This window comes from Cyprinus carpio, chromosome B8 (assembly GCF_018340385.1).
Source record: "Cyprinus carpio isolate SPL01 chromosome B8, ASM1834038v1, whole genome shotgun sequence".
Lineage (NCBI taxonomy): Eukaryota > Metazoa > Chordata > Actinopteri > Cypriniformes > Cyprinidae > Cyprinus > Cyprinus carpio.
In genome coordinates this window covers 13,937,044-13,960,060 of record NC_056604.1, presented here as the reverse complement: position 1 = coordinate 13,960,060, position 23,017 = coordinate 13,937,044, and the positions used below count along the sequence as shown (strand labels likewise).

Sequence of the window (23,017 nt, the reverse complement as noted above, 5' to 3'; positions counted from 1 at the left end):
TATTTATTCTTATTATCTGTGTCCTGTCCTGTCACTGTCATTCTGTTGCACTGTGGAGCTTCTGTCACTAAAACAAATTCCTTGTATGTGTAAACATACCTGGCAATAAAGCTCACTCTGATTCGGATTCATAATTTCATCTTTGTTGTGTTTAGGGGATAAGCATGAGCGTTGCGACATGTTTACACTAATCTCGTGATTTCCACTGTGAGTGTGTTTGTACATATGTATATAAATATATTTTAGGTTTAGTAATTTTAGTATTTCAAATTATTTCAGTTAGTTACCAAAGCAACATTTCAGATTTTTTTTCTGAGGTTTTTCTTCTAATATTTATCACAATACCTACAAGGTAGTACATAAATCTAACACAGTTGTCGTTTAGGCCTAACTTGAACTACAATCGTGACATAATTTAGTCATGACAAAGGTCTGTTTGTCAAAAGACTGCATGACTACTTTCCACTTGAGATTATTATACAAACAGAGCTGTTCAGTTTGTAGTCCGAAAATGGAAAAAGAAGTTGAAAGTGTTTCCATTGAGGTCTGTGGTTTACATGACTTCAAGCAACGGTAATATATCAAACATTAATTTTAAAGCTGCTGTGTTTAATAAAAACATAACTTGCTAACAAATCGCTATATAAAGACTGGAACTGATCCTGTCCAGTTCTTAAAGCGTTTACAATTCACACCCTTATGGTAGTTGTTGTTATTCAGGAATAGTTTTATCTGAAAGTTCTTGCTGTTGAGTTGTTGAGTCTTGAGTTGTTTTATAAAACAGTAAATTTTATAGCGAATTATAACGTTTTTATTATAAAACTTTTTTTTATTTATTTATTGTAAAGGCCTGAATCTATCGTTTAAGATAACGCGCGAGCACGGGGTTCGAAGTGCGCACGCGCACTGGTGACGTCGCAGTGTTTTGCCAAGGATGCGCGCACACGTGAGCTCTGTTCTTTTCATTGCTGGAGTAAAATTAATTCAGTTCACACCTGCAAGGGTCTCCCTGTGAGGGGTGCCAGCAGATGTCCAGATAGACAGCCGTGTGCTGTCATCCAGTCCCGGACCGTTTCTGTTCTGCTGTGGATCCGCTGTACGTTGTAAGTTCAAACTGAGATGTTTATGTGTGGGTTAGCATACGTTTACAGTTAGCTTTAGCATGTAGCCTCATCTCACCTCTGTGAGGCTTAAACTCTGACCTGATTCACACCAACACGTTTCGAATAGGTTATACTAATAAAATGATATGAAATACGAAGAAATGATTCCTGTTTCCCTTCTACAGTAATACACAGGTGTAACTAGTGCCCTGCCAATCACAGCCTACAGGTAGACCTGTCCTAAAGCATATTATTGTTTACGTATCTACACTTAATTTAAAAAAAAAAAAGTACTGAAAATGTTTATATTTCCAAAAGGATGGGAATTTAGCTGTTTCATTGAGAAACTATAATTTTATAATTTTACTGTTTTTGCAGTTGTCATTAAAGATCAGTTCCTTCCTGTGATTTCTTTGGAAGGTCTTTTTGGTTAATACATTTTAAAAATAACATTCTCACCAAATGATAATGTACAGCTGTAAACTTTTAAGCTACAATACAGATGCAGATATGGACAAATATTGTCTGATATTAAAGGAGTAGTCCACCCGAAAATGAAAATTCTGCTATCATTTACTCTCCTACATGTTGTTAAAACCCCAAACGGCTTTTTTCTTCCATTGAAAATAAAAGTAGATGTTTTAAAGAATATTTAAAGGTAACCAAACAGTTTCGATTCCCATCGATTTTCATCATATGGGCAAAGAACACAATGGAAGTCAAAGGTAACAGTAACTTAAAACTCAGACTCAAAATATCGTCTTTTATGTACCACTGAAGAAAGAATTCTTATGTGTATTTGACATCAGTTGTGTTGCTCACTGATTGGTTGTGTCCTACAGAAATCATCATCCTGCAGTGCCTGAGGTTTTGCCACTCCACCCCACCCCCTGTCGTCATGGCGCCTAAGGACATCATGACCAATTCGCATGCCAAATCCATCTTGAATGCCATGAACGCCCTGAGAAAAAGCAACACGCTGTGCGACATCACTCTGAGGGTGGAAGGCACAGATTTCCCAGCCCACCGCATTGTGTTGGCGGCCTGCAGTGATTATTTCTGTGCCATGTTCACCAGTGAGGTAACAAATACCCTCTATATGCACACTCATCTCTTACATGCTACACAAATCACTGTGGTCTTAACTGGAGCAGTCTGTTCACCAATTAATAAAAATTATTTAAAAAACTATAATGAACTAAATTAATGTCAACAAATTACACTGTCATTGTCACGGTCACTGGATCTTGACATGGCAGTTAGCAGACAAGCTTCAACATGTTGAGCTGTTGGGATTATTCAGTTATTTACCTTCGAAAATGGCTCATGATCGTGCTATTCTTGCTTCTCCTCATTTCCTGTCTTGTATCAATAAAATTAAATTTAAAAAAAAAAATCTGACTTTGTTGCAGTTCTGCTCCTTTACAGTAGGAGGTACAGACAGTCTCTCTATTCTCAGACATTTTGAAGTTGATTCAGAGTTACTAAAGAGAACACAACACATGTTGTCAAGCTACATTCAGACTCATCTTTTATGGTACAGTGTAAGAAAAGTAGTGTTTTAGGAATATATGTTATATAATGGTAATAGTAGTGGCCTGCAATAAATTATTGCAGAAAATAAGCTCTGTGAGTTTATTATTCTTCAGGCTGGAATACACTACATGACTTTTAAAAATCTGGACAGATTTTAAACAATATAAAAACAATATAAGGATACATTTGTTATTAAATTGTTTTATTATTTCATTATGTTTCCTGTTCCTTCCTTTTCCTTGTTTTTTAAAATATCAAACATGGCTCAAAATGTTTGATGTCCTCTAATTGGATTGATGCATAGTCTGTAGCTAAAAAAATCATTTTAAGAGTTTGTAACCATTATATACTGCACAATTTTCTGTGAAGTCTGGCAACTCAGATCTGGAGAATGGTTCTGACTTTGGGCAACAAGCGTCAACTTCTCTAAACTGTAAATCTGGACAAAAATTGGGAAGTGTATTCCTTTACATGTTTTGTTCATCATGAAAATCCTCACAACTTTTATACATTTTAAAGCCTAAATGCAATCAGCAAAAGATAAAGCTAAACATAGGCTATAAATGAACTACAACACTCGCATTCCTCTTTTTTCTTTTTTTTTTTGAACAAGGTCTGTTTATTTAAAATGTTATAATATGCAAGAACAAACAAAAGATCAAACAATACAATACAGAATATATATTCAAAACCCTAACTCCACCCACCCCACTACCTATCAGACAAAAAGTATTGATTACATAAAAAAAAAAAAAAAAAAAAAAGGAAACCCTGAGTTATACAAATTTGGGACTGTATTCCCTACTTGAGTTTTCAACAAATGACAGAAAAGGTTGCCAGATTGCGTATAATCTCTGGGTAGACCATTGAAGTGAGTATCTTATTTTTTCCAGTTTAAGATGTTGCATGACGTCCTTAATCCAATGAGAAAAAGTGGGGGGGGAGAGGGTCCTTCCATTTAAGCAGTATTAATCTTCTGGCAAGTGGAGTGGAAAAGGCCAACATTTCACAATTATAACCACTTAGACGCATACTCTGTGCTGTGATGCCAAATATAGCAATAAAAGGAGATGGATCTATTGGCAATTCTATCATTTCTGAGAAAGCATCAAAGATCGATTTCCAAAAGTTATACAAAGCTGGACATGTCCAAAACATATGTATAAGGCACGCAGGAGCCTGTCTAGGATCCAGTTCTGGTCTGAATCTAGAACACCTGACATTTGACCAATGTAGTTGCTGTCAACTCTTTTGGTCTTTAGAGAAACATTGGATCCACTTTATATTAAGTGTCTTTAACTACTATGTACTTACATTTAAATTAATTGTTTGATACTATCCACTTATACATGTTTTTATTACGTCTTGTAATTACAAGAGTAGTTACATCTATATTTACAGTTGACCATACCTCTACCCCTTATACCTTACCATAACATCAAACCTGCCCCTAACCTTACCCGTATCCTGTCTCAATAGCAGCAAACTGAGAACTGGAAGTGCTTAAATGTTAACTTGCTTCCATGTTTTGGCCTGCAAAAATATCTCATGTTAAATATGTTTATATGTCATCATTTTCTTGTTGCTCTTTAGCTTGCTGAAAAAGGGAAGTCCTTTGTGGACATTCAGGGCCTCACAGCGTCCACCATGGAGATCCTGTTGGATTTTGTTTACACAGAGACTGTGCTGGTTACAGTAGAAAATGTTCAGGAGCTGCTGCCCGCTGCCTGTCTCCTGCAGCTCAAAGGTACAAACACACAAATCAGCTCAGCTCATGTTGTTGATTCTTTGTTATGGGATTTTAATATTACCAAACCCGTGTGATTATTTGGTAAGTAATCACATGGTTACTTGCTGAGATCCAAGCATGATAAGGACTCACTGAGACTCTTAATTGTGAAAGAGACAAACACAAGTACAAACCTGCATGAGATTAGGGGCAATTATTGCCACAGACCAGCTATTAGAGCTCAGCTGCAGAAGATAAAGATTACAGAAGAATCTGATTGATCTCTAAGAACTGAGGGTTTTCTTTGTCTTCTGTCTCCATTAAAAAATAAATAATTTGCACCCCATACATTCTTAAAATTAATCTGCAAAGGAGTAGTGTTGGTACGCATAGCCATGTGTTTTGGTTTTGTCCGTTTAATCTCACAATTCTGGAACCAGGTTTAAAGAAGATTAGAGAAAATAATTTGGTTATATATGTAAAGAGCCTTAGCTCTTCATCCTTGGTCTGGTACACAATAGCTGCATTTCCACTGTCGGGCCAAAAGCAGGCGTACTAGTGCGTGCCGGGGCCAGTTGTGTTATCACTGTCACTTCCGGGGCTTGATTGTGCCTCGTCGGTGCTTCCTCGGGGGCAATGGCCCAGGTTTTTTTGAGAAGGGTATAACTGCAGCCTGGAGATCTCCAAATGGGGGCGGGAACTCCAAAACGGGGTGGGAGCTCCAAAATAGGGCGAGGCTTCCTCCCATTGACAGACAGGCACATGACACGCAAGCGCAATTCCCCCCCCCCCAATCAACTTAAGTACAAACTCCGCCCCACAACTGATTCTAAAGATTTTATTGGTTGTGTCAATTAAAGTGTTGATTTCCTACACTATGCTTCAAAAAATGCTAACCCCTATACCTACCCCACACCTGACCCTAACCTTAACCAACGTAACTGACTGCACGGCGTGATTTGCACTGAATAGCGTAAAGTTGAATTGAGAAAGTTGTAGTTCAGGAGATAAACACTTAATAAGATTATGCGATATGAGATCGTTCCATAACTTCCCAACTGGACCTCACCGGACAATGGCACCTTTTTAGTTACACCCAGCGTCACTACCCCTTCCTACCCTGCAAATTTCGAGCCCGGGGATGCCCCCTTTGCTGAGAAAAAAGCGTTAGAGGTGCGCTGGGACGGCTTGCGGGAGACCTCGTGGGTGATTCCCGTTTATATCATTAAGCAGAGGTTCAAACTCCAGTCCGAACATCACTGGCCACAAGCTTTGGGCTTTGCTCTCACAGAGAATATTTATTTATATAGCATATTTTATTTTATGAAAATAAAATGAACTACAAACAATGTTTAATTTATAAAATTTTATTTTGAAATGTAAGTCAATAACAATTGGCTGGAGCCAGAGCCAATGGTGAAAGTCTTTGCGCGAGGAGACCCCACCCCATTTTGGAGGTTCTGCCCACTTTTGAAGTTCACGCCCCATTTTGAAGATCTCCGGCCTGCAGTTATATCTACTTGGGTTTTTTTGGCCCAACAAAAACCTTGGGCCAACTGGGGCTAGAGGAGCTTCTCCACGTCTGGAGAGCGTCAGCACCGCAGATCATTTCATAAAGTTAACAGCTAACATCATAATTAAAGACTTTTCAAATAATTTTAGCTCAAAACTCACTTTCAGACAGTAGCGAGTGTTTGAAATAACATGATCCGATGAGGATTATGATCACCATACAAGGCAGAAATATTTATATGCGATGCAAGACTATGCATGCTAGCCATTAACGTTACCATTGTAGCAAAACATGCTAAATACGACCGCTTGAAGAAATCGGACGTCCGCTTCTTATTCTATATCACAATCATGTATTTATTTAGAAACATATTTTATCTGCTTATAGCTGCTAGCATAGACTCGCTTTAGCTTTCTAAGGAACACTGTGTCCTTGGAATTAAAATGGAAAACAACACATCCCAGATACTTTTAAGATCTGGCACTTCTACCAAATTGAGCAACATGACAAGTAGAGCAATTGTACATTGTCTGAAATGGAGAATCTTTTCAGGCATCAACAAAATCTCTTGTGTACTCAAACTAGAGGACGTTTCTGACAAAGGTTGTGACAAAAACCCAAAAGCCCTGTGACAAAGCCTGAAAGCTTTTTTGAAAGTACTTCATCCTGAAAGTAAAACGTTAATGTTTGGCACAAACAAAAAGTAGCTTGACACCTACGTAACAACTTCCCATTCTGTCAAGAATGATGGTGGCAGCATCAGGCTTCTGGGTTGCTTTGAGCAGAATGAAATGGTAGTTGCCATTAAGAGCTGTATAACTAGCTTAATCCCTCAGGCAAATCCCTTCTAGTCAGAGATCTGCATTAAAGCAAAGACTTGTTTCTGAGCACAATAAATTACCAGTGGAATAAAAGACTGTTCTTGAATCAAAGCAGGTTTGTCTGCCACATAATATATCTGCAAAATAAATCATTGACTTTGGTTTTCATATCTGCTTAATGCATTTTCTTGATTTACTAATATACCTACTGTGGATTTAGATGTAATTTTGCTGTATGTAATGCAGATAAGCCAGTCTGATGTTTGTGTTTGTTCTCCACAGGTGTGAAGAGAGCTTGCTGTGATTTCCTTAATAGTCAGTTGGATCCATCAAACTGTCTGGGAATCAGAGACTTTGCAGAAACTCACAACTGTCTGGACTTGATGCAGGCAGCTGAACTGTTCTCACAGAAACATTTTGCTGAGGTGGTGCAACAGGAAGAGTTTATGCTGCTCAGTCAGAGCGAGGTGGAAAAACTTATCAAGTGTGATGAGATCCAGGTGAGATTGTCTGCATTGACCTTCTCTGCTCTCTTTCAGTCTGAACAAGTCCAAGTGCACTTGGGAAACTTGTACCTATGTTATTACAGCATTCAAGTCAGAAACATACAGAAGTAGTCTAAACAAAACAAAATAATTACATTTTAAAACCCAAATAAAATCATCTGAATTCAAAATCATGAAAATGGTTCTTTTCTGTCACTTATTTATACATGGTTTCAAAACTATATATTTTTGTTACATAAAACAAATTGTGATTAGCTTCACACTTATTTTCTATAAACTGTTCCATACATCACACCTTTAAAATTATTGAAATACAGACTGTATTTCAGTTCTTGGTCTTTCGTGTGCATATTACATATAAATATGATACTTTCTACTCCTAAAGGGCACAAGTGATACAAAAGATTATTATAGAATGTACTCATTAGTTTACACACTTACTGGTCAGAGTCAGACATTAATCTGCAAATTTTGCACATAGGAACCAGCATAGCCTGGTTTTGAGCAACATATTTGGCCACATGTTTGAAATGGTATTTATTTTGTGTTTTTGAGACTTTTAGCCACTTTCAGTAATGAAGAAAATGCAAAAAACACAAGTGCAGACTTGTAACCCTGCTTTTTTTTTGTCTTGTTTTATACACATGGACTCTCAAACAAAAACATCTGCCTTTTGTGTTGTTAAATTCCTGTCTCTCACCACCGTCCATTTCTTCTAAAGGTGTAATTACAGTGTTTGGACTTAAATTTATGGTTACTTTGAGAAGATGCAGATATAAAACCATGAAAATTAAAAGCAGCAAATAAAGTTAGTTTTGCTATGGTGTTTGTGCCTGAACAAATCTGTGTGTTATGTGTGTAGGTTGACTCAGAGGAGCCTGTATTCGAGGCAGTTCTGAACTGGGTGAAGCACAACAGAAAAGAGAGAGAGCCATACCTACCTGATCTGCTGGAGTATGTGCGCATGCCGCTGCTCACCCCACGATACATCACTGATGTCATTGATATAGAGGTCAGATTCTGCTAATCAAGTACATGCTGACTGCTTGGATGTACAGGATGCTGCAGTTAGAAGCAAAGATGTTTAATGTTCATGGGGTCGACGTCCCCACCAGTGTATTTGAATTTAATTTATTGAAAGGATAGCCCCTTGACATGTAACATCTCATTTAAAAAAGGGGGTCCTAAAAACAACCATACAAAACATGTACACACTACAAATATACAGAACAAATGAAATGCTCAACCTGTCCCCCACACCCACAAACCACAGCTAAATTACAAAAAATAACATTATACATAAGTAATATCAACATGAGAGAAATTAAAAACATGCACATGTTAAGACAGGAAAATAAAAATAGCCTAAAGCAATAAAGGGAAGTAATAGATCTCAAAGAAAGAGAAATAATTCTTTCATAATTTGAAATGTAGAACAGTTAATTGAAAAAAAGTATACACAACCATGTTGTATTAACAATATAATCAATCTGGGCATATTTTAAATTAAAGATTAAAAGAAAACAATAAAGATATTTAAATGAATCAACATTATCAAGAGGTAAACCATCGTTAAAAAGTAATATTCAAATCAAAAGGAAAAGAACAACGTTGTGTACCAAACATCATTCAACAAGACTTCTTATTCAGTATGAGCATATTGAGTTAAAATCGGATTAAGAATTCTGAATTTGAAACAAATCAGAATTAGTGATGTAAATAACAGTGTCATCGGCATAAAGCTGTACAGAACAATTTAGGCATATTTGAGGTAAATTAAAAGTTAATAAAAATAGAAAAAAGTAGTGGTCCCAGGGTAGAACCTTGAGAAACACCTTAAGCCAAAACAAAAAGAAGAGCATTTTTAGTTTAAACGAGAATACAGTTTATCAAGAAGGTGATGATTGTCCATATCAAAAGCCTTAGAAATGTCGATGAAAAAGGCACCTGTGGAATCATTCGTGAATTTAAAAAGAGCAGTTGTAGTAGAAATGTTAGGTCTGAAACCAGAATAAAAAATTGTTATTTACATCAGATAATCATCACAAAAAAGGAGTAACTCTTGCACATTTCTATATAGAGGGAACAGAACAAGTAGACAGCGACAAATGAAATAAATCAGCAAAAGGACACAACAATACATGGACAGCAGATTTAACTAATTTAGCTTTCAATCCATCAGGACCAGCACTACTATTGTATAGTGTGTTTATTTTGTGTGCATTATTGCATGATATTTGTACATTGTATTGAGTGTTGCATCTATTTTTTAGCCATTGATACACTGCAGTCTGCCTTGTCGAGATTTGGTGGACGAGGCAAAGAAGTTTCACCTCCGGCCAGAGTTACGAAGCGAGATGCAGAGTCCTCGAACCCAAGCAAGACTCGGTCTGATGCCTCTGTGTGTTTTCAGTATTTAGGCCTCAAATTGATCCTCAGTGTATATATAAATCATTTTGACAGTTCATTTTTTTGCTGAATTAGTTTTGTGTGTCTTAACATGTTCATGATCTACTTGTGAAGCCTTGTATAACCACTTTTTGACATTGGAATGGGTTTTAGGTGCCAAAGAGGTTCTCTTGGTAATTGGAGGATTTGGCAGCCAACAGTCACCCATTGACGTTGTTGAGAAGTATGATCCAAAAACCAGAGAGTGGAGCTTTCTTCCTGTAAGTTATATGTTGTCCATTGATTAAAAACATTTGCCCAATGTCAGTGAGCAACAGTGCCACCGAAGCAAACAGCATGTCTGTCTGTAGTATTTTTTTTTAAGATGTTAATGTGATAAAGTGTAATGCTGTATGAATTTTGATGGTAATTTGACCAGCAGTTTATTTGTCTCAAAATATTTATGTTCCAGAACATTGCAAGGAAGCGACGTTATGTTGCCACCGTCGCCCTGAATGATCGCGTCTATGTTATCGGTGGATACGATGGCCGATCACGCTTGAGTTCAGTTGAGTGTTTAGACTACACGGCAGATGAAGATGGAGTCTGGTACTCTGTCGCAACAATGAATGTACGCCGAGGCCTTGCAGGAGCTACAACTCTCGGAGGTATCTATTCTATTCTCTTTTGCAAGTCGGTAGAGCAAACCAGCTTTGTGTCAATCAAAATGATGTTGTTGTTTTTTTTTTTTTTTTAGAACTAGTCATGTTTAGAATGTTTTTTTTTTTTTTTTTTTTTTTTTTTTTCTTTCACAGATATGATCTATGTTGCGGGTGGATTTGATGGTAGTAGACGTCACACCAGCATGGAGCGTTATGACCCAAATATTGACCAGTGGAGCATGCTGGGAGATATGCAGACTGCAAGGGAGGGAGCAGGACTTGTTGTAGCCAGTGGACTCATTTACTGTTTAGGTAATGTTTTTGTTTGTTGTAGAAGGTAAATGAATATGACTGGAAGCCTTTGGCAATTACTTTTGGTCTTCTTGTGCTGAGAATCCAGAAATACAGTTGCTCATAACGAGCATACACAATAGCAGAGACTCATTAGGGCTTGGCACAGACATGTTCAGATAAGCATGTAGCTTTTCAGACAGTGTAAACATTGTGTTGTGTTGTGGATTCAGGTGGTTATGATGGTCTGAACATCCTGAATTCTGTAGAGCGGTATGACCCTCACACAGGACACTGGACCAGCGTCACTCCCATGGCCAACAAACGCTCAGGTACTCTCACATGAGAATCCCTTTTAAAATGTTAAAGGGATTGTTTAACCAAAAATTAAAATTCGAGCTTACGCTACGCCTACTTTATCTGCTGGAACGCCACTCTCTCATGAATGCGTGTACGACAGCTAGCGGAAACTAGAGATTATGGTTTATAAACTTCAAAATATGTGTTTTATTTTACACAAATACACTGCTTCGCTTCAGAAGGCCTTTATTAGAATAAAGTCATGTACATCTAGGATGGCTTCAGGGTGAGTAAATCAAGGGGAAATTTTCTTTTTTTTTTTTTGCCAAATTATCCCTTTAACACAATATCATATTCTATAACAGGTGCTAAGAAATATTTAAGTGAATAGAAACATTTTTACATATCGCATGTTGTATACACTACCCTTCAAACGTTTGGGGTCGGTAAGATTTATGTTTTTGAAAGAAGTCTCTTATGCTCACCAAGGCTGGATTTATTTGATCAAAAACACAGTAAAAATGATATTGTAAAATGATGTATGAAAGAGACAATAAATAACCTTTTTTTAATAAGTAGTTTGAGATTAAACAATAATTTGCAGATCTCCACTGCTGTATACTGTGACTGCTTTCATCTACAGGGGCTGGTGTTGCTTTGTTGAATGATCACATATATGTCGTTGGAGGGTTTGACGGCACGGCCCACCTGTCTTCCGTAGAGGTGTACAACATCCGCACAGACTATTGGACCACTGTGTCCAATATGACCACACCACGCTGCTACGTAGGAGCCACGGTGCTGAGGGGCCGCCTTTATGCCATTGCAGGGTAAGATGTCAATATAGCATGGTAGACTCTTCTCTATTGGGTCTTTAATCCCACTTCTGACAAGATGTTTGGGGCAGCTGTGGCCTAATGGTTAGAGATTGTAACCAGAAGGTCGCAGGTTCGAGTCTTGGTGCTGGCAGGAGTTGTAGGTGGGAGGGACTGAATGAACAGTGCTCTCTTCCACCCTCAATACCCATGGCTGAAGTGCCCTTGAGCAAGGCACTGAACCCCCAGTTGCTCCCCGGGCGCTGGATATATAGCTGCCCACTGCTCCGGGTGTGTGTTCACGGTGTGTTCACTTCTCACTGCTGTGTGTGTGCACTTGGATGGGTTAAACGCAGAGCACCAATTCCGAGTATGGGTTACCATACTTGGCAAATGTCACGACTTTCAGTTTCGGTCTTGGTTACTACCAGAAAATAAATGAATGACTTAATCTTTTGCTTTGATACTGCATCTGTGTTCTTTCTGCAGATATGATGGGAACTCACTGCTCAGCAGCATTGAATGTTACGACCCCGTGATTGACAGCTGGGAGGTGGTGACTTCAATGGCAACACAACGCTGTGATGCAGGAGTTTGTGTGCTCAGAGAAAAATGAGAAGAGATTTAATTCTGACATAGAGGCACTTTTTATATCTGGACGCTGGAATCTGCACTCCACTAATCAGCGGAGCATTAGATCCCATTACCAGCGTTTTTATGGCTCTTTCCTCTTTTTGGATTTAAGTTTAGTTGCCATCTGATCGCAGTCCTTGTTTTCCCTTAATGAGGGATAAAACACTAACTTTATGATCCAGTCAATGTGTGTTTCGCCACCATGTTTTTGTCCTCTTTATACAGACCCTGTGATCTTTGGTTCCCTGTGAGATTCACTCATTTGGGTCCTTTAAAGTGCAATATAATAATCTACTGGTGTTGAAATATCTCTGAGAAGAGACAAGTATGTGTATGCCTTACTGCCCAAGTGACTGAATCCTTCCTGAAGAAGTGAACGTTGCCTGATTCTTTAGGATGTGACAACAGAGGTGCTTTGTGTAATCTGTGTCAATCCTGTCTTTGGCGTCCATTTTGACAAAGTCATCATCATCTCTGGTTGCTGGGGCTCTTCACATTGGCTCAACCCTTTATATATATGTGCCTGAAGCACCAAGGATTTTTCCATCATCGTGTATAGAACCATCAGTAAGAAATCATGAAGCCAGTGTGCTGGTGTTTTAAGTGTGTTTAGTAGTGTGAATCTGAATGCACGGGTGAATTTAGCTGTGCTTTCTCAGTGGAACTCTCGTTAAATACTGGAAACTGACCCATTTATATGAATGAAGGATGCCTTGCATGGTGGATGTTTTGCAGTATATCATTGATGTGGTATGCAGTTTTAATAGTGTGACTCCATGATAAAGACAATAAAGGAAAAGTCTGGTTATCATGTAACACAATTGAGGTTTCACATCATCGGCTTACCTGTGCGAAGATTTTTTTGCCATATCTGCACATCCTTCGCCAAAATTGTGCTAACGACGTATTTCCTATTGAAACAGGAAATTTGGGGTGGTATGTATCTAATGCCATCTTCAAGTGCACCAGGGCAACCCATACCATTGAAGAAAGGTAACATGGAAGTAGCGTAAATAAAGCTAAATAATTATTTTGTGAACAACAGAAGCTAAAAAAAACTACTGATTTCAAAATTACGAAAAATAATCATTTCTGTTTTGTTATGTTTATTGTATCACTGCCCTTTTTTTACTTTAAGCAAACCATAAAAGTTGGGTGGTTAACTTTATCTGCACATTACTCACTGAACAAAGACTGCAAATCTTTTGGCGCCGATAGTTTCTTTGTTGCCCTGTATATAATGTATAATGAAGAAATACCTGAAGCACTTTAGAGTCATTTGAAACTTTCCAAGGAAACCTCCCCCTTTCGTGAACAAGGAAAAGCAAAAGGCGGAAACACTGCAAAAAACGTTCACTCTCAAGAACGGTTAGAAGTGTTGCAATACTTTCAAATCAAAAGATGAGAGTTTGGTTACACCAATCATATGGCGAGGAGGGTGCTGCTGCTGCCGCTGGCCAATCGCGCGCTGCAGAGGGCGGTGTTGCGCGCGCGGTTATATAGACTGAACCGCGCGCTCGGACTCTCATTGCTGTGTTGGCGGAGATACGTTACGCGTCTGCAGTCAACGGAGCTCAAAACGACTTTTGGAGATTTTGCACCGAATTACTTTAACGTTTTCTTAAAAACTTGATTCCACGAAGCCTAAATCAAAATGGTAAGTGCGATTCTAGTCTTTAAAAATGAATACTTTACAGCTTTAATAATAAAAAGTCAAACGTGGTCTTTCCCACCAAAATAACGAGTTACTTTTGAAGTTGCACTTTATTAAACTGCATTTAATTTAGTAGTTGTGTGGCTGTAGTTGAAACACCTTTAAAGGGTCAGTTGACTTAAATGTAATAGTTCTGTAATTAAGTATGACTTTCGCTCTTCCGTGGACCACAAAATGACATTTTATAAAGCCTTGTATCCTTCATTCTCGTTCAAAAAGATGAGACTGGAGCTGCCAAACCTGTAAAAATCTTACAGGCTTGAAGCAACATGAGGGTGATTTAGGTTTTGGGTGAACTACGTTATCCCTTTAAGACATCGAGGCTACAAAAGTTGTTTTATCAACATTACGTTACCACATTATCATAACTGCAAATGTCGTTTCGTCGCATCTCTTCCGTGTATTCGTTTACACGTGAAATAATTCGTTTGCGCTATGCGGGAAGTGCGACACACTTTTTGTAATCGACCTTTGAAAGCGAATTTTTCCCCCCCGGCCGGTGTGTTTGGTTGGATCGTAATATGATATACGTTAACTCAGAAGCTGGCGTGAGGAATCCATTGGATCGCACCCATAGACTGATCCCACCGCAGAGGACCCTCACGCGCGCGGCCCGGTAAGAGCGCGAGGCTGGGGGAAGGGAGTCTGCTGACCGGTTTTTTTTTTTTTTTATAAATATAATAAAACTTCTACAGACTTATACCCCTCAAGATACACTTGGAGCGGTCATTCATTTAAAGTACCGTACCGTTACTAGTTTTGGTCGTTGCTTTGATGTTGGCGGGTGAATAATAATTCTCTTGTTCCTCTATTACGCCATAGTTCAGGTTACTGGCTCCTTCCTGTCGCCCATTTTGCGATAAAGCCCGAGAGATCAGCGAACTCAAACTCTGAGTCACTTTACTACTTTTAACCTTAACCTGAAAGATCTTGTGCTTGTTTCACAAACATTCTTATTTGAATGTGCTGGAGATACCAGCTTTTCACCTGGAGACTTTTAAAGATATAGTTCACCCTATATTGATAATTCTGGTCTTTTGTTGCTCAAAACATGTTGCATTTTTCTTACTCAAATAGGAATATTAGGCAAAATTAACCGCTTCAGGCATCTTGCAAGTAATTGAGGTCTTTCCCCTTCTATATAAATGAAGTGAATGGTGACTGAATTTGTCAGTCGAGCATCAACTTACACCGGTTTGGAACATTCCTGAAGCACTATTTTAACATGACGAAGGGAAATGCATTGTGCAAATGGTTTCTGAGAGATTCAGGAAGTACATATTTACCGGATATTAGTCTTGTATTCTTTGGTCTTCAGATCAGACCAAATAATGATTAATTCAATCACTAAATGCGATTCTAGTCTTTAAAAACGGATACTTTACAGCTTTAATAAAAAATAAAAAAATAAAAGTCAAACTTGGCTTTTGTAACTTGCTTAAATAGCTCCTTTTTATTTTATTTATTTATTTTTTAAATTGTATTATCTCTGTGTACTGGAAGCTTATGTCACTAAAACAAATTACTTGTACACGCAAGCATACTTTGCAATAAAGCTCTTTATGATTCTGATTATAAAATGCAAGAATGTTCTTTCTTTTCTAGGTTTGGTTTCTTAGTGCACTTTAGCCTGGCCTTTCAACTCCACTTAGTAATGGAAACTAATTATAGTTTCAAGTTCAGCTGCATTAGAAAGTTGGGATTTAAATTAAGAGTTTCATCTTTGCAAGGTTCAAAGGCAACATCCAACATTCAGTTGACTCCAACTTGACAGACACTAGTCACATTTTTTAATTTATTAGCTGCCTGGCAAAAGTGTAACGGCTTGGGACATTTTACTTAAGGTTTTAAAGAAAAATAAATATGTAAAAAAAAAACTTCAACATTGAGAAAGTCTAGCCGTGATGTACGGAGATGACTTGGTTTATGTGCCTGGGGCATGCAGTTGGTTGGCAGCCATTTAAAGCTTCTTTTTCTTTGTGCAGCGTGAGTGCATCTCCATCCATGTGGGCCAGGCCGGAGTACAGATTGGCAATGCATGCTGGGAGTTGTATTGCCTGGAGCATGGCATCCAGCCTGATGGCAATATGCCGAGTGATAAGCCTGTTGGTAAAAGAGACGACTCCTTCAGCACTTTCTTCAGTGAGACTGGCTCTGGGAAGCATGTGCCACGATCTGTGTTTGTGGATCTGGAGCCTTCAGTCATTGGTGAGGGATTTTTTTTTATTGTTGGTTTAATAAATGATTACAATTGAACTATCAATCATCATAAAACCAATCAGTGTTTTTTGACACCTGAAATGTTGAAATTAATGTGTGCATTATGTCCAACATCCAGAGTGCAGTAGTTTCAAAAAGTGTAAATGGCTAGTTTTATGCTTTAAAGAGCTGGATATCAAAAATAAATGTATCATGTTTCAGATGAGGTGAGGACTGGAACCTACAGACAGCTGTTTCACCCGGAGCAGCTCATCTCTGGGAAAGAAGATGCAGCCAACAATTACGCCCGTGGCCATTACACCGTTGGCAAGGAAATTATTGATATAGTGCTGGAGCGTGTCCGGAAACTGGTATGAATTATGATTGAGCTACAGAGAAATGCAAAGTAGGGACGCACTAATAAGACCATAAAAGTATTCATGTTATGGCCAATATACTTTTTTCTCAAATTCATTAAAAGTAACAAACAAATAAAATGAATCTTTTAAAATGCTACTAGTAATTTTGGCTGTCAACTTCATGTACAGTATGATAAATGGATATTTTGATCTTTACTAATACATTGAATTTAATTTTATTTTAATGAGTAATTTTATGTTTTAGGTGATGGTAATGGTTATCTGAATTAGGGGTGTGTGATATGACTGACTATTTTTGATCGTGGACAATAAAAATGTCTCTACGATCTGCTTTCGAAGAAATATCATATTCTATTAGCAGCAGTTCTGTCGCCTCCGTCTCAATATGCTGTAACTTACAATGACACACTTTCACATCAGTATTAAAGGGCACCTATTATGCAAAATCCACTTTTACATGGTCTTTGGACATAAATGTGTTTTTGCAGCAGTGTTGGGTGTAACTAATTACCAAGTTATTAGTTACTGTTATCTAATTAATTTTCCCTTGAAAAAGTAAAGTAAGGGATTACTCTTATTTTTCTGTAATTTTATTAGTTACTACTTATGTAATTGAACTTAATACTGTGTATAGACTATAGAACATTTATACACAAATTAAAATACTGGTTTTAACATCAAAATTTTAAGTCTAACCTTAAAATTCATGCTTTTTACATTTATGCATTTAGCAGACGTTTTTATCCAAAGCAACTTACAGTGCATTCAGGCTATACATTTTTTTTGTTTGTTTGTTTGTTTTTTACCAGTATGTGTTCCCTGGGAATTGAACCCACAAGCTTTTGCGCTGCAAACCCAATGCTCTACCACTGAGCCACAGGAACTTTTTATGTACCCTTCTCAATTTAAATACTTTGGTGAGTAAATAAGAATAATGGTAACACTGTAGTGTCCAATTCTGGCTATTAACTTGTTTGTTATTAGCATGAATATTACTGGGATATTGGCTGTTTATTATTACTTAAACAGCACATATTAATGTCTTATTCTGCAATACCTTTTTCTAAATCTTTAATCCTACCCAATTCTTAAACTTAACAACTACTTTACTAAGTAGTAATGTGCAGTAATTAGGAGTGTTTTGAAGCAAAAGACAGTTAATAGTGAGAATTGGACCCTAATCTAAAGTGTGACCAGAATAATGTATGTAGTTACTTGAAAGAATTAAAAGAACCATTTCATGTCTATCCTTGTACAGTATCATTAACTTCTCGAGGTTGATATAGGATTTGGAAAGTAGTAAGTAATTAAATACTTTTTGGAGAGAGTAATTTGTACAGTAATCAAATTATACTGTTGAAGATGTAATTTTTAACTAGTAATTACTTTTTTTTTTTTTTTTTTTTTTTTTTTTAGAGTAACTTACCCAACACTGGTTGGCAGTGCATGTACACAACCACCCTACAATTATAATCCACCCACTCATTTTCTTTTTAATCACCTTTAAACCAAATCAGTCTCTCTAGGCAAGCCATTCTGATTCTCTATTAAGGCTGGGCGATATGGGCAGATTCATATCTCGTTTTGTGTTTGTTTTGTATTTTTTTTTTTTGGGCTAATTTGCGATATAGTAAAGATCTCTGTATTTTCGTTTTTGTATTTGGATTAAGTTCCGTAACATCATGCCATTTTGTCCCACTTTCAGTGTATTTGGCTTCCTATTTGTAAGACTGAACACCTGCTCTGTCATGTTGCTTCTACCGGCTGTAGTAAGGTGTTAAACTAAGAAGAGATGTATACTCTGATCTCTTCTGGAAACAGGCGGGAATATGCAGCTCATTTGCATTTAAAATGATATCACACCAAAACAGCTTTTTTAAATAAAGACACACCCCAAAAGTTGTATTTTCCAGATGTTATAATAAATGATCTGTGGGGTATTTTGGGTTGAAACTTCAGACACATTCTGGGGACACCCAAGAACAATATTATATCTTGTAAAAATGGGCATAATAGGTGCCCTTTAACTCAGTGGCAGAGATACTCTCACGGAACACTGCAATAATTCGCAATCACAAAAGTACATTATTTGCATGTACTTTAAATCCTTGCCAGTTAAACGTTTCTGAATGTAAACACCTGAATCGCGCACACTAGGCCTGTCAAACAGTGCCTAATTACTAAAGCAAGTCGTCTTTTGCACTAATATTGTCAAAACATTTTAAATGCATTTTAAATCTTTTGTTCTACAAAATTTAGTTTCTAAATTTTAAAATTGTGCTGTTTAGACAATGCATCTGATAAAATGTTTTTTTTTTTTTTTTTTTTTTGTTTTTTTTAGACAGACCAGTGCACTGGTCTCCAGGGCTTCCTTATTTTCCACAGTTTTGGTGGAGGCACTGGCTCTGGTTTCACATCCCTGCTGATGGAGCGTCTCTCTGTTGACTACGGCAAGAAGTCCAAGCTTGAGTTTGCCATCTATCCCGCTCCTCAGGTCTCCACCGCTGTGGTCGAGCCATACAACTCGATCCTAACCACTCACACCACCCTAGAGCACTCTGACTGTGCCTTCATGGTAGATAATGAGGCCATCTACGACATCTGCCGCAGAAATCTCGACATCGAGCGTCCCTCCTACACCAACCTCAACCGTCTCATCGGCCAGATCGTGTCCTCCATCACTGCTTCCCTGCGCTTTGATGGTGCCCTCAATGTCGATCTGACCGAGTTCCAGACCAACTTGGTGCCGTATCCCAGAATCCACTTCCCCCTGGTCACATACTCCCCCATCATCTCTGCTGAAAAGGCTTACCATGAGCAGCTGTCTGTGTCTGAGATCACCAGTGCCTGCTTTGAGCCATCTAATCAGATGGTGAAGTGTGACCCCCGGCATGGGAAGTACATGGCCTGCTGTATGCTGTATCGTGGTGATGTCGTACCCAAAGATGTGAATGCCGCTATTGCCAACATTAAGACCAAACGCTCCATCCAGTTTGTGGACTGGTGCCCAACTGGATTCAAGGTGGGAGAGATTGACAAGACAATATTTTAAATGTTCTTTCTTCAAACTTCATTAAACTAAATGTCTCCTCTTTCTCAACAGGTTGGCATCAATTACCAGCCCCCTACAGTGGTCCCTGGTGGAGACTTGGCCAAGGTACAGAGAGCCGTGTGCATGCTGAGCAATACCACGGCTATTGCAGAGGCCTGGGCCCGTCTGGACCACAAGTTCGATCTGATGTACGCCAAGCGTGCCTTTGTTCACTGGTATGTAGGAGAAGGAATGGAAGAGGGAGAGTTCTCAGAGGCCAGAGAGGATCTTGCCGCACTGGAGAAAGATTATGAGGAGGTTGGCACAGAGTCTGTGGAGGATGAAGAGGAGGGAGAGGAGTATTAAAGATGTTTTAAGAGGCTGATCTGACACCAGTTTACAGTCAGAAGATAAACTGGTCCTACTTCAGCACTTACAGCACTATTTGCATCTCCATTGCCAAGCTGTCTCATGAATGCCCAATGATGAGGAACAAGGCCCTAATGTGTGTATACATGTTCTGTTGTGTTTCGTTCTTTTGTATACCTCTATTCTGTCTGATTTCAAAGAAATGAGTTGCCAAAGGCATTTCTGTCTGTGAACACTTTGTTTTGTAAGCTGTCTTTGTCTCTCACACATGCTGTAAGTGACCGATATAGATTCAAAATAAACTTGTCAAATGTGTTTTTTTGTGTGTGTTTTGATTCCCAAAAATGCATGAACGTATTGGTAATGTGAAGCTTTAACCTTCATGATGCTTTACACTGCGGTTCCACTGGCATGTAGTGAGTGCAGCAGAGCGGGCGTTTCTTTTTTTTTTTTTTTACACTTGAGCTTAAACGCTTGCGCGGTGCTTTGGGGATTGAAAGCGGCACAAAGAAAACATTGAGAGCAACAAAAAGTTTGGGCTGTGCTCGACTTCATGCAAATATAGAGCGAAAAATGCTGGGTAACAACCAATCGCTGTGAAAAGATGAAACGCAAATGGTATAAACATTGTTTTTTTTTTTAGAGGCGTGCTCTGCGCTAAATTTGACATGCCCCAAAGCAGTGGTGTAGCGTTGCCAGCGGCACTGAGCGCAGATTTGACGCTGTAGTGGAAACGCACCATAACTCTTATCATTAGATTAAAATATTAAACTAGATTAGATGAGCCCCAGATACAGATCCCCTGTAAAGACCTTGTCTGAGACGACCACCGAGACAAGACCACAGAAACCAGTCGAGTCCTCTGCACAATCTGACTTTGCTGCAGCCTGGAGCTGAATTGCTGGTTTCGTCTGGCCAGAGGAGAACTGGCCCCCCAACTGAGCCTGGTTTCTCCCAAGGTTTTTTCTCCATTCTGTCACTGATGGAGTTTTGGTTCCTTGCTGCTGTCGCCACTGGCTTGCTTAGTTGGGGACACTTCATTTCCAGCGATATCGTTGACTTGATCGCAAATGATTGCACAGATACTATTTAAACTGAACTGAGCTGCATGATGACATCATTGAATTCAATGGTGAACTGCATTGACACAGTTTTCCTAATTAATGTTGTTCAGTTGCTTTGACAAAATCTGTTTTGTTTAAAGCGCTATATAAATAAAGGTGACTTGACTAGTCAAAATTAATAACTAGAAGAGGGGTGATTTTTGCTGATTCTGTGCAAGAGGAAGTTCTTTTTTTTGGTCCAGGTTCAGTAGCTGTTTTTTCCAGGCCCAGGAAAGAATATTTAAGCACATCAAAAGTAAAACTGCTCTTTACTTACAAAAGATTGTTTACAATGATTCTTTAAAATTATGTGCACAACATTTCATAAAAGCAAAATATTTTATCCATTTATACAATCAGGTTTTTTGTTGTTGTTGTTACTCCAAAATTAAGGCTTTTAAACCGCTTTGTTTGTGACTTCATATGTAGCATTCAAAAATCAGAATACAAGGCTGCTTTGAATGGCAGGCAATTGAGACTATTTTCACCCAAAGTTGTGTAATTTTATCATCTACCAGCAGGGGCTAAGTGTCCCATGCTTTAAACAATTAAAGAAAGGTTTCTCAAGGATTTGCAGCTTTTGGCTCAGGCCATGTTACTAACAATGAAAAGCAATCCTAAAGCACTTAAATTTCATGACCGCATTACTATAATATGCTGTTTAAGTTGGGAGAACCAACAAAGTTAATATTTATTTTTTAAGCAATTCAACAAGTGTACCTGTTAAAATATTGGGTGAGACCACTCAAGATATTTTAACACATTGTCCATTCTAGATTATTAAAAAAAAGGAAAAAGATACATATTCATATTCTGATCTAAATGTTGATCTAAACATTTTTGCCCTCCCAAATCAAAATACCTGAAGTAAAATTAAACTTTAATGTACAGTGACTGTGACAATGTACACCATTGGTTATTTTGATGACTTTGCGATGAGAGCATCATGATCCAGACTCGAAATGCAATAGGCCTACTCAAGTTTTTTTCAAATAAAACAGACTCACTTTCTTCCATTCCACTTCAACGTGTCCATTCATGATAATCTTACATGTAAAACAATAAACTTTCTCAATCTCAGGCTCGTACGTGGCCTTGTTATTTAGATATTGAAATATAACATTAATTAAAACGTTAGTTTAACATTTAAGTGAAATGTTACTAGATTTGCCTTTATTACAAAACACAAAAGTAGACCACTATGATTTAAAGCGCTTTAGTACAACGCCCCCTCCCCCGCGCACTTCGTCACACTCTATACGCAAGTCGTCCAATCAGCAGCCGCATTGAGTCTATTTAAAGAAGAAGTCCCGGCCACTATCAGCTGTCACCTGAAGGTATCCATTCGCGGAGGTAAACACTGGGGCGGAGCGAGGCAGTTGACGGCTTCGAGCGCATGCTGTTGGCAGAAGTGTATGTAGAGATACACAGAACTCACAAAGTTTCTAAATTAAATGAACCGTGTGGAACACACGTAGTCTTTCTGTAAAATTTTGACGTACGCGTACAACTCGGCATTGCCTTTGAATTTGTAATGCCTTGTTACTCACAGTTGTATGCTTCTGCCGTGGGCCCTATTTGTACATAGGCACATGTAACATGAACTTGAAAAAAAGGACTTCTTGAAAATAAAAAGATGCTAAAAAGATTTGAGTCATTCATTTTAAATAACACCTGATTATAGAGTAAACCGTAAATAACTGAACAGTTCGAACTTTCGTTTGAATGCGACGTAAATGTGAGGAGTTTAGTTTGTTTCTTCAGCATTAATAGCGCCTGCACTGATGTAAACGAATAACAACGTATTTCCGAGCTGTAGTCGTTACGCATATAGAAGACAAACCGTTTAAATAATGCAACAATAAACGGTAAATATCACGGCCGACCTGTCCCTTTAAAGTGATTCTGCAAAGCTACAAACGAG

General features: G+C 38.3%; 2 protein-coding genes across 3 annotated transcripts; both read left to right on the top strand.

Moving 5' to 3' along the window:
* Positions 1-909: 909 nt before the first annotated feature.
* LOC109095108 (kelch-like protein 12) lies at positions 910-13,113 on the top strand. Of its 2 annotated transcripts, none has more exons than XM_042729867.1 (12): positions 910-1,096; positions 1,946-2,184; positions 4,233-4,386; positions 6,985-7,202; positions 8,071-8,220; positions 9,482-9,596; positions 9,771-9,877; positions 10,069-10,264; positions 10,412-10,570; positions 10,783-10,881; positions 11,493-11,679; positions 12,154-13,113. In XM_042729867.1, exons 2-12 carry the CDS (start codon positions 2,002-2,004, stop codon positions 12,278-12,280), a joined length of 1,695 nt encoding a protein of 564 aa, XP_042585801.1. In that variant the 5' UTR covers positions 910-1,096; positions 1,946-2,001; the 3' UTR covers positions 12,281-13,113. The 2 variants fall into 2 exon arrangements, with proteins under 2 accessions (XP_042585801.1, XP_042585800.1); XM_042729866.1 differs by having other exon boundaries at positions 910-1,103.
* Positions 13,114-13,788: 675 nt separating this feature from the next.
* On the top strand, positions 13,789-20,305 carry LOC109095101 (tubulin alpha-8 chain-like). Its single transcript, XM_042729868.1, has 5 exons — positions 13,789-13,954; positions 15,997-16,219; positions 16,433-16,581; positions 18,932-19,612; positions 19,694-20,305. The coding sequence occupies exons 1-5, from the start codon at positions 13,952-13,954 to the stop codon at positions 19,985-19,987; spliced, it is 1,350 nt and encodes a 449-aa protein (XP_042585802.1). The 5' UTR covers positions 13,789-13,951; the 3' UTR covers positions 19,988-20,305.
* The last annotated feature ends 2,712 nt before the right edge of the window (positions 20,306-23,017 follow it).

Bases quoted from the DNA above. Each gene is read 5' to 3' on its own strand.
- LOC109095108 (XM_042729867.1), top strand. From the start codon at position 2,002: ATGGCGCCTAAGGACATCATGACCAATTCGCATGCCAAATCCATCTTG. The intron at 4,387-6,984 runs GTACAAACACAC...TGTTCTCCACAG, and splicing joins CTGTCTCCTGCAGCTCAAAG to GTGTGAAGAGAGCTTGCTGT. The intron at 10,571-10,782 runs GTAATGTTTTTG...TTGTGGATTCAG, and splicing joins TGGACTCATTTACTGTTTAG to GTGGTTATGATGGTCTGAAC.
- LOC109095101 (XM_042729868.1), top strand. The intron at 16,582-18,931 runs GTATGAATTATG...TGTTTTTTTTAG, and splicing joins TGGAGCGTGTCCGGAAACTG to ACAGACCAGTGCACTGGTCT. The intron at 19,613-19,693 runs GTGGGAGAGATT...CTTTCTCAACAG, and splicing joins GGTGCCCAACTGGATTCAAG to GTTGGCATCAATTACCAGCC.